General features: G+C 32.9%; 2 protein-coding genes across 2 annotated transcripts; one reads left to right on the forward strand and one right to left on the reverse strand.

Annotated features, from left to right (window-relative positions):
• The first annotated feature begins 10,127 nt into the window (after positions 1-10,127).
• On the forward strand, positions 10,128-14,941 carry LOC145559377 (beta-amylase-like). Its single transcript, XM_081620800.1, has 8 exons — positions 10,128-10,346; positions 11,708-11,764; positions 12,692-13,090; positions 13,197-13,361; positions 13,502-13,765; positions 13,931-14,140; positions 14,295-14,534; positions 14,633-14,941. The coding sequence occupies exons 1-8, from the start codon at positions 10,143-10,145 to the stop codon at positions 14,840-14,842; spliced, it is 1,749 nt and encodes a 582-aa protein (XP_081476926.1). The 5' UTR covers positions 10,128-10,142; the 3' UTR covers positions 14,843-14,941.
• Positions 14,942-15,785: 844 nt separating this feature from the next.
• On the reverse strand, positions 15,786-18,064 carry LOC145559284 (protein DETOXIFICATION 41-like). The gene is made up of 8 exons (XM_081620713.1): positions 17,744-18,064; positions 17,105-17,649; positions 16,941-17,027; positions 16,793-16,849; positions 16,427-16,665; positions 16,165-16,283; positions 15,997-16,083; positions 15,786-15,863 (listed from the first exon to the last, which is right to left on the reverse strand). The coding sequence occupies exons 1-8, from the start codon at positions 18,062-18,064 to the stop codon at positions 15,786-15,788; spliced, it is 1,533 nt and encodes a 510-aa protein (XP_081476839.1).
• Positions 18,065-18,569: the final 505 nt, after the last annotated feature.

An 18,569-nucleotide genomic window follows, 5' to 3' on the forward strand; every position in this document is an offset into this window, starting at 1 on the left:
TTAATTTCATATTATATAATATTATAAATATTGTGTAATAATATTAATAATAAGATTTTTTAAATATATTATGTTTTAAATACTGTGTTAAAATCCCTATTATAAATGGTGTATTATTTAAAGCTTTGATTTCTAGCTCTAAGAAGTACTACTTTTATGATTTTATGTAAGGGTTCAAAGGAAGACAAAAATATTTTGAATCAAAATTTTAATTTTAAAATAAGGGTTCCGTTAATCAAGTACAAAGCATATAATAATGTTGCAGGAAATTGTGATTAGCAAAGTAGTTAGTTAAGTATATAAGATATGATTTCGAGAATTCAAGTGTAAAGAAAAAAAAAACTTAAATTCTACACGGTTTTTTTTTTTTTTTTTTTTGTGCAAAAGAGGGAACAAACCCGTACAAACAAAATAAAATTAAGTGACGAAGCGTGGCAAGGCCACTCCTATGATATCCTCATTGAGAAGGGCACAAATCTCTAATAGTGCAACATCAAAGAATGTTACCTTCTCCCTTTGGATCACCCCTAAATTGCTAACTTATCTGCGACTTTATTCCCCTCACGATAACAATGCACAACACGAACTGACCAACTAGACAAACTTAAAAGAAAACGACACTTGTTTAGAATATATATAGACACACTCTCCTCCTTGGATGGTTGGATTCTTCAAGGCTTCGATGCAGCCTTGATTATCCATTTGTTTTTCAAGATTGTTGATTCTCTTCCTCATAGATAGTTCCGGTCCTATTTCGACTGCAAGAAGTTCTACTTTGTATGTTGTGCAAACTCCGAAGTTAGCAGTAAATCCCCCTAGAAAGTACCACTGTCATCCCTTAAGATACCTACACGGAAAACATTATGACAATAAATGGATATAGGTTTTTCAATTGGTGGTTCATACACCCAAGTACATTCGAATTAAAGTTGAACGATGAACATGTATATAAATATAAAGAATATCATGAATTTATGAAAGAACATATCACTAAAATATAAAAAATACAATAATTTCTGATAAACGGTATTTTAAAAAGGTAAAAGATACGGAGTAATTACTAATTGAGTTTTACTAAAAATTTAATGTTAAATCATTTCAAAATATTCAAATATCAAGAATTTCTCTATCTTAAATTATTTTCACCCAAATATAATTCATAATTTCGTTTTTAAATTTCAAAAGTTCAAAATTCAAAATTTAAGAACATACGATTCAAGTAAAAAGAAGAACATGCTTTAATTATATACTTAAAAAACATTGTTTGTAATATAAAGAAATATAGTTTAGACTCAAAGAACATGTTGACAGACTTAAATATATATATATATATATATATATATATATATATATATATATATATATATATATATATATATATATATATATATATATATATATATATATGTGTGTGTGTGTGTGTGTGTGTGTGTGTGTGTGTGTGTAGTATTTTATTTTATTTAAAAAATGATAAAAGACATTCATCAGAATATGAAAAACATCATCTTTAACCTTAAAAAATAATATCAAAACTGAAAAATTCCTCCCAAGTTTAAGAAAACTGTGATGAATAGTGCATGGACATTTATATCCATAAAAATGTTCTTTTACATATTTACCCTTATTGAATTTAAAAGCCTTGATATTGTTTCTTGAATCACCAAAATTGATTAATTATTTGTGTTTATTTTAATATTTAAAGCATCTTTTAGTCTTTTCATTTTTTTTTGGGATTTTTCTATTTGGAATATAAACACTTTAGTACAAAGTATTCTAAATTAATTTTAATATATATGGAGTAAAAAAATTACAAAGCATATAATTATATAATGACTTATTTAATTTATTCAATTCATCGCAATAAGTAATTAAAGCTTACCATGCAAATCAATATAATAAAATATTCATGCATAAAGGTCATCAATAATAATTATTCTTAAAGGGCTAGTCATATTGCGAGCATCGCGCGCGTAAGAATCCCTAGTAGATTAAAAAATGAAAAATACTTTCTCTACTCAACGAATTTGTTAACGACATCTTTCAATTAAAAGATTCATTGGAATGATAAAATCAACTCCGTAATAATATCAAATCACTTTGAAATCCAAAATTTATCAAGATTTCTCTCTCTATAAAAACTCAATTTCTCTCTCTTAACAAAAAAAAATGGAATTATATTTACCAAAAGTAATATAGAATGTAAATAATAAATCAATTTCATAAATCAAGGAATATAAATAACAAATCAATCCCTTAAATAATCAAGGAGAGAATCATTTTGATTTTTTTTTCCACTCGTGTATTTTGTAAATGCACACCATGTTCTTTCCGCATTTATATAACACTTGTTTTTAAGTGGGTGTACCATGAGCATGGTACAATTGGGTGTATGATGAAAATTTCAGAATTAGGTCCTTGAGGAGTGGACAACACTAAGTGGAGTTTGTCAGTTTTAATTTCTATAATTAAGGTAGGAGCTATTATTCTTTTCATTCATTATATTAGTAGCTAATTGTTGAAAATAAATAAAACAAAGTGAGCAAATTTGGTGAAAATAAACAAAAAAACTTGGATCAATATTTATTAGTGTCTAATTAAAAGTGAGATTGAAATTAATTTTGATAGAGTAGTAAGGTCAGAAGTTAGTCCCATTTGAACAAAGTGGAGGCAGTGGGTTTCTAATTTGCTATTTGTGATTTTATTAGGAAAATTTGTCAAAAATAACGAACACCACCTTTGGGCGGTCTTTCAATAATAGCACCACCTTTTGATTATTACAGAATAACACCACCTTTCACATGTATTTGCCAAAATTGAAACAAACACGTGTCACAATGTCATTGGTCAATTTTTTTTATATAAAAAACCTAAGTAATTAAAAAACAAAGTTAAAATTTAAAAAAATCCACCACCTAGCCCCCCGCCACCCTCTCCCTACCCAGCCCCCACCCCCTACCCACCCTCGCCGCCGCCTCCCCCCCTCCTCACCCTCGTCGCCGATCGACCTCCCCAGCCTTCCCTCTCCTTTCAACGACACCCCTTCACCCATTCCCCCGCCCTTAAATAACCCACCACTGCTTGTGACACAACCCTCTTCCCCTTCCCCCTCCCGGATACGAACCCCTACCCCTTCCTCCACCGCAAATTGGTGCCCCCTCCTTAAACCCACAGCTAGCTAAACGACATGAAACCCAAACCCAACCCTTAATAACCCGACCAAAAACCACCTTCCCGAAACCCTAGCCTACGGAAATTAGGGAGAGAATGCCGAAGTTGAAAAGGGAAGGAGGGAGGGGGCCGAAATCGGAAAAGGGAAGACGGGAAAGGGCCGGAAAGGGGAAGGGAAGGGAAAAGAGTGGTGCAAAGGGGTCGAGAAGGGGAGAAGGGTGCCGAAAAGGGGTAGGGAAGGGGAGGAGGTGATGGAAATGGGTTGGTAAAGGGGAGGGGGTGCTGGAAATGGGGTCAGAAACTGGGACGGGGGCTGAGGGGAGGGTGGTTTCAGGTGGATGGTCTTGGTGGGGGTGGTGGATGCCGATGAAAGGGGGTGGGCAGAAGGGTTGGGAAAGTGGGAAGGGGGGGTTAATTTTTTTTTATTTTTTTAAAAGTTTTTTCAAAATCAAAAATAAAAATAAAAAAATTGACCAATCAAACTAGAACATGTGTCCCAGGGTTACCTGTAAAACAGGTTATCGGTTTTTTGTTTCATTTTTGGCAAATACATGTGAAAGGTGGTGTTATTCTGGAATAATCAAAATGTGGTGCTATTATTAGAAGATCGCCCAAAAATGGTGTTATTTTTGACAAATTTTCCATTTTATCATGCTTGGTTTATTATGGGGCAAGCTCGACTACTTTTTTTTTTTTTCAACAATGTCAATTATTTTTAGGTAATTTTCTTTCTAATCTTCTCCTTTATTTGTTATTTATCTTATTTTCTATTCTCCTTTTATATTAGCTCTTAATTTTTTTTGGTTTATAGTTTATCTTCCTATTTTCTTTGTTTTTATTCACTTTTATCGTTTTATTATGTATTTGTGGTCATAGCTTTTGTGTCTCGATCTTAATTTTGCTTGTTAAAAAAAGATAGTAGTGAAAGTAATGAAAACCAATAGATTGAATTTACAAAATTAAATTATTCAAAAAAAAGTTATAAAATTACTATTCAAAAAAAAAGTTACAAAATTAAAAATTATGATGCATACAATATGCATTTATTCTAACTGTAAAAAATAGTTAAATGGAGGGGGTGAACATAACAGGATACCTTGTCAAAATTCTTGGAACCGAAACCAGAACCTGTTGCAATATGTTTTTCAAAATAGAAATTGAAATCGAAATCTGTTCAACAAGTTCGGAAAATGAGAACTGGAACTTCAATTGCCAAAATGCCTTTACCATTATGGGCCGAAAAATTGTAAAATGGCCTCAAAGGCCCAATAGTAAAAAAAAAAAAAAAAAAACCTTATAAATTGATAGTATTAAATGATCCAAATTTATACGAGTACTTTCATTGTTTTCTTTTAATTACAGTACAAGTTATGCAACATACTTTTTGGACACATTTTTTTTTTTGGGAGGGGGTGTAGATTTAAATAAGTAAATGAGTGATTTTATAATTTGAACACCAAGGGTTAGGTAATAGGTAGTACGTGTATGATTTTTTTTTATTGATTTGTCTGTTTACATTGTTTAATCTCTTCTTCAAATTGCGTAACGAGAAGTGTGTTGCATTTAAAAGAAAACGGATGAAATATAGTTGTATAAGTGTAATAATATGACTCACTTCCAATTAGAAAATGGAACATGTGTAACATATATATATTTTTTTTTGATTTGTGAAATTTGGATTGAAACAGATGCAATAGTATCATTCGATGCAGGGGTGTCAATCTAGTATACGATACGATTTTGGGTTTGGGTTTGCCAGTTTGGTTTGTCGGTTATCAGTTTATAACGGGTCGAAACAATTAACGGATTGATTCTAGTCGGTTTTAAATATTATTAGGTTGGTTCGGTTTGGGTATTATACACTTTAATTCTTAAACCATGGATATTATAAACAAGTTTTTCATATGGAAATATTTTAATTGAATTGGAAATTTAAAGATATAGCAATAACTAAAAAGCAAAACTTGCATCAAGGGAGGAGCACAAAGACTTGAGGTATTAAGGGCCTGTTCACATTTACTTAATTTCAGTTTATTTCAGTTCAGTTCTGTTCAGCTCCTAGTTTCCTTTTTTCATAAAATATTCATTTCAGCTCCAATCAGTTCAGTTTAGTTCAGCTCCAATTAATTCAGTAAATATGAAAAGACCATAATTGGCCATTGTTAATCGGCATTGGTACTGAAGATTATTTTCAGCATGTTGTCCCATAATACTACCATCACAAATCTAGAAGTATGGTAGGAACGTCTTACGTGATTGTAGTTGAATTATGATGATATTTTCTAATACTGTACATTCATACAATATAAAAGAGTATAATCTAACTTTGCATAATGTATACGAAGTATATATTACTTTCTCCATTTTTATTATTTCAATTGTTATTTGTTAACATCTTTAATTAACATCAATCCGTGAAAATTATATAAATGTGATATTATGATATTATAAATTGATACAAATTTAACAAGATCTTACATGATTATATTTTATCTTAACTATAAACCATCAAAGCTAACTAAAGTGAAATACATAAATATCGTAACTTCGAATTGACCAACTCTTCAACTCATATTGAGTTAGTGACATATTGTACTAACCCTGCACGGTTGCACCAGACCAAATTTTATTCGTCAACAATAATTTAGATATCTGATCATCGATTGTTAATTTGTTACCTCACATAAGTTAACACATCCCAACTTAAAAAACCATATTCTATATTTAAGCGTGGAGGATTGGATAAGAGAATTCTCTCCATCAACCCCTAATTAATGAAGTTTGAAGTGAGGTCATAATAATCTCTCTAACTACCTAACCAAATATTACAAGATTATGAGTATTTGATAAAGCATCTTGAATAGATGGGATGTATGCAATTTTATGTTAACTTAATGTATACATACAAATATATATACGAGTACTTAGATTTCTACTTATCTAACTCTATAGTCTACTCCTCCTGTGCCAAAATAACTCACACAGTGAAACTTTGTACACATGATGATGCAGTAGTTTGTTTTTTTAAAGGCAGTTTGACTTATATTTATATATAATTAAAAATTATATAAAGAAAAATTACATTACAAAACTTTATACTAATACCTATTTTACAATATGTATCATTTTTTTTTTGGTGGAATTTACAATATGTATCATGACAAAGTATATTTTATTTAGTTTGTAAAAAATTTAATCAAAATGAATATATAAATGGTGTAAAATAATAATAAAAAAAAAAAACGGAGAGAGTATAACTCTATATACATAATGAGGCAATCAGTTAACCAAACACCTTCAATTCTCCACACATTAATAAATCTGGTTTTCATGCCCAATCAAGCTGAGATCACAAGGCAATAATGTTATGAAAATGACTTCACAACAAACCAAAAGGTTAAAATCGCTTTGGTGCCAAAATTCTATGGTAAAAATCGCTAAGTCCATGAACGTCATTTTATACTTACTTAATTTATGTATTTTTTTGAGATTTCCTTATTTTGGAAGGAAAATAAATAAAGATTCGGCAAGAATAGTGTGGAACATTTCAACATCGATCCATGAGGACCATATCATTTTTTACATGATGTGAAAGTTGAACAAAACATTACTTTGTAGGTATTATTTATTGCAAGTCTTTGGTGTCATTCCTATATACTTCATCTGTTCTTTTTTTACTTGACCCGCTTTGACTTTTACACTATTCACCATCCCTTCTTTGACTGTCTTTTATAAATAATATGTAAGAAAAAACATATCCAGGTAGGATCTTTTGAATTCGTCTCAATAAGTACTATCATAATATATAAATTTTATAATTTTTACTTATGAAGAATTAAAATTATTGATTGTTAAAAGTTTTGTATTGGCAAGCGTAATAAAATAAATAAGTCAAGTAAAAAAGAACAGAGGAAGTACAAATGACTATAAAGACACAAGTTTAATCGAATAATAAAGGTTTTGGAGTTAATTAATCCTTGCATTTAAGAACATCCAACTCACAAATTGTAGAGATTTATCTACGAAAACTTGAAAAAGTAACTAACATAAGTGAGTGGATGTAAGGAAAGGTCAAATAAAATACACAATAAGGAATATATTATTCCCCTAGTTTTCACTAATTGAAACTTCTTAATGATTTGACACTAAACCCCCCCCCCCCTTTTTACGACAAGAAAAAAGGTCATAAATGAAAGATAACTTAACTAGACTTATTAGACTTCATTAAAATTTTATTTTAATTGTAATTTGAACATGAGTGACACTTAAATATCAAACCTCTTATATGAAATTATAAAAAATAAATTTGTGAAAATAAGATGAACAAAACATCACCTAAATATGAATAAAATAAGGAAGAATAGGTGAGAATTAGCAAATAGTGTGTAGTAAGATAATAGTTTAAGGAGATATATGTTAAACTTGGAAATATGTTAGAGATAATATCGGAAAATATATGTGTGATATATTTTCCGTATTGATCTTATTAGGAGAATAATATATTTAGGATATTTATATTAAGATATTATTTAGAGAATATATCCTTAGGGTTTATGATTATGGTAGTATATCTTTTAGGAATATTAATTGTTTCCTATCTTATGTTCGTAGGTATTGTATAAATACTCACCTATTGATGAATAATAGACAAGTCATTCTATTCTCTCTCATAAATAATTTGTCATGGTATCAAGAGCAGGTTAAATCTTGGGACCGTTCATAAAAAATTTCCCCCCTACCGGTGGGTTAGAAATTAAACCCACCGGTGGGATGATCCTTTAGCAAAAATTACCAATTTTTTTTTTTTTTTTTTTTCGCTGTGAAGTGTTGGTGCAGAGTTTGACTTGATGTATACATTACATCATGCGTGGCTTTTCTAAGCATTGAGATCAAAATAAAGTTGTTGGTGTGTCTTTGACTCTCAAAGATGAAGAAAAAAAAAAAGGTTTTTGGCTCTCTTGTGTCGTGAGACAAGAAATTGGTTCTCCTTGTGCCGTGAGACAAGGTTTGTGAGTTGATTCGAGCATAATTTTGCTCCTTTGGATTTGAGTGTGGTTTACTCTGAAAGACCAATAAGAAATTTGAGTGTGGTTTACTCTGACAAACCAATGTTTGATTGGAGCTCGGTTTTGCTCTGGAAAAACTAAAAATTGTTATATTTACAGGTTCGAAAAGAATGACGTTCCTGTTTGATTGAGGACAGATGAGTTCGAAAAGATGAACGTTCTCATCATTAAATAATTTTTTTTGAAGGCGACATCACAAGAGTGTGCATCTCGGCTTCGAACAATTTGAAGAATTTCCAATCGCAACGTTCGTGTTACTGCCGTTACGATTGCGGGAGGGTGTTAGAGATAATATCGGAAAATATATGTGTGATATATTTTCCGTATTGATCTTATTAGGAGAATAATATATTTAGGATATTTATGTTAGATATTATTTAGAGAATATATCCTTAGGGTTTATGATTATGGTAGTATATCTTTTAGGAATATTGTTTCCTATCTTATGTTCGTAGGTATTGTATAAATACTCTACCTATTGATCAATAATAATCAAGCAAAGCTATTCTCTCATAAATAATTTAGCAAAATATGTAAAAAGTGAGTTAAGATTTTTGAAATATCCTAAGATTTGATGAACTTTATGAAACACTTGTTATGAAAAAGTTAAAATACTTAAAGAAAGTATTGCGTGAGTCCGGACTCAAGATGAGATGATTATAAATTTATAGGCATTTCATATATCATATATATATAAGAGTATGAACATTTTGACTTTTGAAATATTAGACATAAGTTTTAGGATATTTCATGAAAAATTTCATATTTCGTGTAAGTTATAGGACACATTAGTTTTGAAATTTTATGTATTTTTTTAACACAAAAGGGAAAGTAGCTTATATTAATTCAAGATATAGCTGATGATTAGCATCATCAGAGCAAAAGTTTGATCCCTGAGCAGCAGATCAGAAGTAGGAAGCAAATTCAAGACACATTAGTTTTGAAATTTTATGTATTGATTGAGTGAACTTATACGATGGTAAGGCCAGGACTCACCCAATACTGCCAATAACTACTCTTGACAAGGAGTATTAAGACTTTAAGCTTCAACCCTCACAGTATATTTGGTTTACCATTTTACATGCCAGGTTCTTGAGAAAGTTAAGAAAATTCCCACCATGAAGTGTTCTCACTTGGCAAGTTCGAACCCCGACCCTAAATCAAATATCAAAGATACTCACCATGAAGTGTCCTCACTTGGCAAGTTTGAACCCCGGGCCGACCCTAATTAAAATATCAAAGATATAAGAAAAGAGTCTTATCAAGTGTGTCAAATCTTATTTGTTACTCTCTCCGTTTTTAAATACTTGCTCCGTTTCTTCATGCACGTAGTTTTAGGAGAAATTGAAAAAAGTAATAAAATATGAAGGTCATGAGGTAGATAAAAGAATAAAAAATTCTTAAAAGCAAAAGTAATTGAGAAAATTGGAGGAGAGAGAATATGAAATTAATACTCCGTATGATTTATGTTAGGTCTACTAATTGAGAAAAATGAATAAAATATTATAAAAACTTTTTAAATAAGAAAATGGAACAAGTATTTAAAAACAGAAGGAGTATTAGATTTCTTGGGATGATCCTTTCACATAACTTCAAAGTAGTACACTAATAATACATGAATACATGATGCATTATCCTAGTCTTTTCAAATTTCATATGGTTTAATGAAATACAAACAAGATGCATCAATTCCAACCACCCATACCTTAGCACAAAAAATCAATCAATTGGCGTGGCTTATGGACGTACCGTTAATTGAATGTCACCAAGACACCAACTCACCATACAACTGTTGATAGGAATATCATTATTCATTTTAAAGTTTTATAGCCCAATCATAATTGTATCACCTAACTTTTAAAAAAAAAAAAAAATAAATAAAAAAATCTAAATTTAATTAAATTAAAAATGAATTATTATGCACGTGCTGAAACTCGAACACTTCACTCTAATCTTGGCTCCATGAGTAGTATAAATAAGAAGCACATCTTGAAGAAGAAACCTCAACCTTCCAAGCTACAATTTTGCTCTATTTTATGCTCAAAGCTTGGTTGGCAAAACAAAGTTGAAGCAAAATACACAATCATGGATACGCCGAGTTTTGAGTACCAGGTATTTATTATTATATATACATACTCTCGCTCTTCATATTATATTATCTGTCCATTTATTAGCTGACTTTTTTTATATATATTTGTATAATATATCAAACATATTTGTCAATTTAAGATAATCTCTCCCAATAATACTCAATAGTTTTAAATTTGAATGTCTATTGATTTTGCGGTAAATAATGGACCTTTTAGCTTTGAGGTTAGGAGTTCGATCTCCATTAGGGACATTTTGAGGAAAGGGATCTCCTTATTCTTCTCCCTCGCTACTCAAAATGGTAACCTAGCTTGAGTTAAGTTAGTGGGTTAAAAAAATGGGTACTTTATAAGTACTCATGCATGTTGGTGAATTTACCACTGGACTATCTGGATTAGAAAATGCATTCATATTTGGACGTGCAACTTATAAATAATAAGGATGAGGACATGCATATTCAATCTGACAATTTTAGTTTATTATTTTATGTACAAAGTATATTCTTTTGTATATAAAGAGCCGCAAATCAAATGATAATATTCATAATAATGATGTAAATGAGATTTAATCTCCTACTATCACCCCATATAACACTTAACCAACTACGATATACGTAGTAGTATACATGCTCACTTTGCTTTATGTTAAGTTGACATCTACTATCCTTAAAAAAAAAAAAAAGGTTGACATCTACTTATCTTTCGAGAAAAAAAAAGTTGACTACTACAATATTACACAGTCTAACATGCAAAGTGCAATTCACTTGTGAGAAAAAAAATCAAATTGTAAAAGAACTTTCAGGCTTATTTATTTATTTAATTTTAAGGTAAGGAGAATTTCCTTGGAAGTTGGGGGAAAATAAGGGATCCAACTTGCTTGGGGTGAGAATCGAACCCCTCTCACAGGGGTGAAAGGAGGGCCTCCAATCACTAGGCCAACCTTGATTCTCGGACTTATTGATCAAAACAATTTGCTTGGATTACCACCAAATACAGTAGTGATATCCTTAATTATTATAGAACATCATGCTATATACTTCTCTCGTTTCTTTTTTAAGTAGTTGATCCATATTCATTTTTACCACGACTATTCACCTACTTTACTTTCTAACCATCATTTAATGATTATTTATAATAAAATCATAGTTATGTTAGGTTGGATCTTATTATTATAACCGTCTCAACATACATATTTATAATCATATGACATAATTAAAGTGCGACAGTATACACACGTGTCAAGTAGACAAAATAAACAACCGGAAAAAACCAAAACCGAGGAATTCTAATTTAGATTATCTTGTTAGTATATTTCATTTAATTTGCACTTGCATGTCATGCTATATAATGTTTTTAACCTTGTTTTGTTGCACTTCTTACGTGCAGAAGTTGGGCTTTAACAAGATGCTCTTAAACTACGTTCCTGTCTATGTGATGCTACCAGTAAGTCCTAATCATCAACTCGGATATATACCCTCCAAGTTATTTTCAGTAAATCCATCTTTTGTTGTACTGTAAATTTATAGTACCAATATCAGATTATTGTTATAGGCATGTAAAATGACAACCCTACATAACAACGTATAATTAAGTGTAATAAGACCGCGGTTAAGATATTGGCCGGTATTATAGGGATTGAACTGGCCTGGCCTGGCGAACTGCTGTCTAGATGGCCGCGGTAGTTTTATAAGACCACAGTCCTGAAAACTGTGGTCGTGCAATACTGCAATGTATTGGAAAATGACCCCAAGTGTTCTAAAACCGCAGTCTTAGGCCATGTTCACTTCACTTCAAAAAAGTAATATTCAATAAAAATAAGTTTAGTTCAGTAAACAAAATTTTTATTCAGTAAAAATAATTTCAGTTCAGTAACTTTAAAGAAGAAATATAATAGAAATTCAGTAAAAATTAATTTTAGTTCAGCAAAAATAAATTCATTTCAATAAATTAAAATCAGTAACTTTCCCTCAAAAAAAAAAAAAAAAAAAAAAAAAAATTTAAAATCAGTAACTTTAAAGAAGAAATATAATAGAAATTCAGTAAAAAAAATTTTTAGTTTAGCAAAAATAATTTCAATTCGGTAAAAATAATTTCAGTCAGCAAAAATAAGGTGAAGTGAACAGAGCCTTAATGACCATATATGGTTCTAACTACACAGCATGGAATCAATGGAACCATGGTCTTATTGTACTCGTACCAACAAAGATTCAAGATCTCTCTAGTCACTTAGCAGTTAGCTTCCTAGGACTGAAAGAACTAACCGCGATCTTTAGGCATTTTTTTGTAGTAGTGTGAACTTTTTTGCAACGTGATCTCTTACATCCCCTTGTTTTTTTTTTTTTTTTTTTTTATGAATGACATTGTGTATAGTTGGGAGTGGTATCTCGTCGAAATTCATTCAAAGACGAAGAAGGCACCAGGAAGCAACTTCAGAAACTAAAAGAAGCCGGTGTAGATGGAATAATGGTGGACGTGTGGTGGGGAATTATAGAAGGCCAAGGTCCAAAGCAGTACGATTGGAGGGCTTATCGACGTCTGTTCCAAGTGGTGCAGGAATATGGCTTGAAAATCCAAGCTATTATGTCTTTCCATCAATGTGGAGGCAATGTAGGGGATGTTGTCACTATCCCCCTCCCTGAGTGGGTTCTCAACATTGGTAGATCCAACAACGATGTCTTTTATACCAATCTTGATGGTACTAGGAACGTCGAGTACCTTTCCCTTGGTGTCGATAATGAACCTCTCTTTGAGGGCCGAACACCCATCCAGGTAACATGTGTACATACAGAATTTGTTCTGTTTTTGTGTTTTTACATGATCAAGTAATAATGTGCTAGTACTGATGAAAATCATGTATGTATGTATGTATGTATAGATGTACAGCGATTTCATGAAGAGTTTTAGAGAGAATATGTCGGACTTCTTTGAGGCTGGAACCATTGTGGACATCGAAGTAGGTGCAGGTCCAGCAGGGGAGCTACGATACCCTTCTTATCCTGAGTCTCAAGGATGGGTTTTTCCAGGAATTGGAGAATTTCAGGTAATACATATGGAGTTCTTCAGTATGAAGTATGTTTATATGTACTCCCTTCGTCTGTAAAATGTGCCCATCTATGTTCAGATTCGGATTTTGTTTGATCAGACTTGTATTCTGACATGCCCTTTGTGTTTTTTTTACAGTGTTATGACAAATATATGGCAGCAGACTTCAAGAAGGCAGCAAAAGAAGCAGGACATCCTGAATGGGAGCTGCCAACTGATGCCGGAACATACAATGACAGACCTGAAGATACAGGATTTTTCAGAAGGAATGGAACTTACAAATCTGATAAAGGAGTCTTCTTCTTAACTTGGTATTCCACCAAGTTGATTTACCATGGTGATCAGATCTTGGAAGAAGCTAACAAAGCATTCCGTGGTTGCACACTCAAGTTAGCGATTAAGGTGAGAACGTAACAAGTTTGGGAGTGTGATCCAAGTACATATGGTCTTCAAATCGTTCATTTAACTGACATACATATTTCATTTAATGATAACTTGACACAAACTTTGACATGGATTTGATGTAATCTTGTACTAATTACGCTGTATTAATTAATTGGTATGAAGGTGTCAGGGATTCATTGGTGGTACAACTATCATTGTCACGCAGCTGAGCTTACTGCAGGGTACTATAACTTGTATAGTAGAGATGGATATCGGCCAATTGCAAGGATGCTTACTAGGCACAACGCCATCTTGAATTTTACATGTCTTGAAATGAGGGACACTGAACAGCCTTCTGAAGCTTACTGTGGTCCTGAAGCACTTGTTCGACAGGTTAGGAAATCATCCTATATAGCTTAAAAAAAACAAAACTAAGGACACACCAGGAGATGACACGTGTTACAACGAACAATCTGGTCTTGGAGTTAGAACACCATTCACATGTTCTGAGAATAAATATTGACCTATAAAAGTGATTGATCTGCAGGTTTTAAGTGATGGATGGAAAGAGAACGTCAAAGTTGCAGGTGAAAATGCACTCCCAAGATATGACAGCACAGCTTACAATCAAATCCTGCTTAATGCTCGCCCGAATGGTGTTAACAGCAATGGAGCACCAGCACTGAAGATGTTTGGGTTTGCTTATCTTCGTCTGTCTAGCGATCTGCTGGAAGATAACAACTTCAATCTGTTTAAGAAGTTTGTCAAGCGAATGCATGCTAACCAAGTAAGCACAATTAATTTGTTTTCGGATACTGTCAATATAGCAGGACAGTTTTCAGATGAGAGTTTTCTAAATTATATCTTCACTTTTATTGTTTACAGAATTACTGTCCAGAGATAGAGAAGTATGGAAACTCCATCGAGCCATTAGGACCATCAAAGCCGAAGATTCCTGTGGATGTACTTCTAGACGCGACTAGACCAACAGCACCATTCCAATTTGATAAGAAGACAGATATGAGTGTTGATGGTTCACTTTCTGCCTTTGGAGCCAAACTGAAAAGCTTGATTTCTTGCCTATTAAAAAAATAAGTACAACTCAAGCCTACGTGAAAGTGAGCCAACACTATGTTATATTGTAACTGAAAGAAATAAAAAAAATATGTTTCAAAATTTCAGATTAAGGAACTATAGTTCTTCTATGTCGCGTTTTATCCATGTATCTGATAAAATAAATAAAAAGCTGTATCTGATGTTTGCACAAGGCTTATTTTCATGCATTAGCTGCTTAATAATTGAGAAGCTGTATTAAGAGTTTGTACAACAAACGTCGCTTTTCGTGTACTTCTATGTATTAAACCCATCGTATAAAAGATATGAAAAAAATCGAATTTATGTACCTCATGCATGCTGTAACACTAATAGGTTAAGTACTATACTTGTGCTACTATGCAATCTGTATTTGTATACTCATTATTGCTGCAAAAGTCTCAATCATACAGATTTGACCTTGATTACGATATTATTTTGATGTTCTGTAATAAAAAAAGGCAACTCCTGTCAATATCATGTTTCCTACTGTACAACAAAGGATGCAACGTCAGGTTAATGTTGATGTGGATATCCTAGCAGAATATATTCTTCTTTGTGCAGATATAATTTATGCTCAAATCTATAGACTTAGATAAAGGTTAATCTTCTTGTATACACCAACCTCGATCGATTAGTCGATTGTTAAGTTATTAGTGATGCAGGATTAGAAATCATTACCAATGAGGCAATGAAGCTACTGCTAAACTGGAATTAATCATACAAATGGTAAATGATACAGTATCGAAAATTGCCTTGATATTTGGTTATATTGTTGATAGAGTAAAGTTGTCCGAAATTAAAAGTGTTGAAAATTTGTGAAATAGTCACTTTCACTCCATAAAGTCACCCAGTTGATTAGTTGAATATGACATGAGAATGTGTGGACAAACAAACTAGACAAAACTGTTTATTTATTGTTCCGCGAAAACCAAAATTGTGCTAATTATGTAGTGTTCTCCAAGATTAGAGCTGTCGTCTCTTCATTTGCTGAGTTCCTTAAACGTTCAATCGCCTTGTCAACCTGTTTAATTATGCAAAAAGACTAGCTGTCATGATTTCAATGACAAATGCACACTAAGTTCAACTTATGATACATAAATAAACACACGAAATGTCAAATAATAATATTTACTTGTCCTATATATATTTTGTACCTCAGTGTTCCAGTTGGTTCGAGCAGTCAGAATTATCAATGTTACAGTTTGTAACAGAACACCAATGATCATCCCCCACCAAATCCCCTGAAATTTACGGAGTTGATTGTTTTAATGTAACAATTAGTCCTACGAATGGGGGACAACGTACGACAGATTGATACTTACTGCAACTCCTAAGCTCGTCTTGAAGCCCAGTACACAGCCAATTGGTAGACCGATAATGTAATATGTTGTTAGATTCACGTATGCCACAAGAGCTTGCCATCCACTCCCAATTGCCACCCCTGAAAAATATTTTCAAACACAAAGAAGTTAACAATTTAATAAAATTTAATGTTACTTGTATATATTTTACATGCTTTGGACATCTTCAGGTAAGAAATTTGCTTTGGGGAGGAAATGGTTTATTTCATATGTTTTTCTTTACCAGAGAGGATAGGCTGAATGCCATTCAAGAGAACCGAGATGGCGAGCAAAGGAGTTAAGTCAGATACAGCTGCTATAACCTCAGAGTCAGTGGTAAAAGCCTTGCTTAATGCAACTTTGAATATCAACACAACAGCACTGAACACTATACTAATTAGTATACTAGTCCCATTCACTACCAGCACCGAGAATTTTGCTACTGATGGATGTGCTGCTCCTAGCTCGTTACTCACTCTTACACTGTATGATCATACAACCATATAGTAGTCAGACAAAAACATAAAAATAATACTAGTATAACAGTTTTCCTAAATTTTACTGAAAAGGTGTAAGCATAAATTTCGGCTAGACTAGTTCAGCTGATTACCTGGCTGCTGCAGCTAGTCCTAACATAAACTGCATGTCCCAGTTCAAGTAAGACATGCTGGAATGCAGAGGAATATTAGACATAAAACAAAAACCAGATGAAAAATTAATACTCAAGACTGTAATTTATATGTTATCAACTATGTTACCATATAGAAATCGAGTCTAGTGATATTGTGGGATTAGATAAGAGCCCTGATATAAGCACCAATCCTTGGTTGTACCATATCTCTAAGCTGTATGTCAGAAAGCGACGAGTTAGACTAAAACTAAGCAAAAAAATCAAACATTTTGCAAGCAGATAATCACTTACCATAACATGACAGCAGAAGCAACTGTAAGCTTAAAGTACGGCCAAATTCCTGTGAAAGCCTTGACAGAGAGTCCAGTCCAACTCTCCTTACACTTAGGACTGAAAATTATGTAAAGCGCATTCACAATGACTAAAATCCACCAGGAGATACTCAGGGTAAGAGCAGCCCCAAGAAGTCCATAGTCCCAAACTTCGACAACCAACCAAGTGAAGAGTATATGCAATGAGAACACTCCAACCGACATGTATGCTAAAGGGTTGACAATATTTTGAGCTTGAAGGAACCTCTGCATCGGACAGCTTATAGCAAATGCATATAACTGGAGGATTATACCGCGTGCAAAAATCTGTCCTTGCTCCGCTATGCTGTCTGATTGACCTATGGCTTTGAGGACAGAACCTGAGAACCAGTACAAGAAGGTCAAGAGTATGGCTGCTCCTAGATGAAGTATGATCGCCTTTTGGCATATGATCCCCATCGACGAGTATTTCTTTGCACCATAGGCTTGTCCACACACTGTTTGTACTGCACTAGCCATTCCCAACTGCGAAACATAGAATCAAACATAGGAAAAATTACAACTCAAACTAAAATTATTGATAATCCTAGACAATTAGCTAATGCAAAATGATACATACCATGATTCCATAAGCAAGGCCTTGAATCCCAACAGTAGCAACCGAGGCACCAGCAAGCTCCAAGGCACCCAAATGACCAGTAAACATGAGTGTGACAAAAGTAAGCATGTAGTTAAAGATAGACACTACAATGGAAGCTCCAGAGAGGATCCACAAAAGCCTCGACTCCCAAGCAATGAGGCGAGTCCACCACCTCGCGGCCACTGGCTTGTGGGCCAAGAACTCTTCGATTACATCAGAAGACAGGTCAGGGATTCGTGAATGGGAGTCTAACCCAAGCAACAACGTCTGGTACTCCTCTCCTCTTGTTGATGAGCCCATGAAATGCAACTGATGATCACTATGAAGTGTGAAGTGATCAGTCAAAGTTTGGTGGAATACTAATGTTTGATTTACTTGTTTTTATCAAATTTAAAGAAGTGTGCATGAATTCTTATAAATAATGTCAAAAGGTGAAAATGTATCTTAGATCATTAGATATAATAATGTGCTCAACTACCATTCTACACATTTTCCTTAACAAAGGGATACACCAACTACTGTTCTTCATCTTCCAAGTTAGCTATGCATTTTTATTATTTACCTTTGTTCCCTCATGCACATGTCAAAGTTTTATGGGCGGTACCCAAGACTTGGACATGTAGGATCATTCTCGTCTACATTATTGCCTTGCGACGCTCTCTACAACCAAAAAAGTAAAATCGTGGAGTAACTTTAATGCTTGTATTTCTTTTCTCCATATCAGTAATAATAAAAAATTGATCAATGATGTTATTCATTGGACTTATAAGAATGAAGTAGCTCAAAATCTATATTTGGTTATGAT

Source organism: Chenopodium album, chromosome 9 (assembly GCF_948465745.1).
Source record: "Chenopodium album chromosome 9, dcCheAlbu1.1, whole genome shotgun sequence".
Lineage (NCBI taxonomy): Eukaryota > Viridiplantae > Streptophyta > Magnoliopsida > Caryophyllales > Amaranthaceae > Chenopodium > Chenopodium album.

Bases quoted from the DNA above. Each gene is read 5' to 3' on its own strand.
- LOC145559377 (XM_081620800.1), top strand. From the start codon at position 10,143: ATGAATTATTATGCACGTGCTGAAACTCGAACACTTCACTCTAATCTT. The intron at 11,765-12,691 runs GTAAGTCCTAAT...CATTGTGTATAG, and splicing joins CTGTCTATGTGATGCTACCA to TTGGGAGTGGTATCTCGTCG. The intron at 14,141-14,294 runs GTTAGGAAATCA...ATTGATCTGCAG, and splicing joins CTGAAGCACTTGTTCGACAG to GTTTTAAGTGATGGATGGAA.
- LOC145559284 (XM_081620713.1), bottom strand. From the start codon at position 18,064: ATGGGCTCATCAACAAGAGGAGAGGAGTACCAGACGTTGTTGCTTGGG. The intron at 16,850-16,940 runs GTAACATAGTTG...TCTGCATTCCAG, and splicing joins CTAGACTCGATTTCTATATG to CATGTCTTACTTGAACTGGG. The intron at 16,666-16,792 runs GTAATCAGCTGA...ATGATCATACAG, and splicing joins GGACTAGCTGCAGCAGCCAG to TGTAAGAGTGAGTAACGAGC.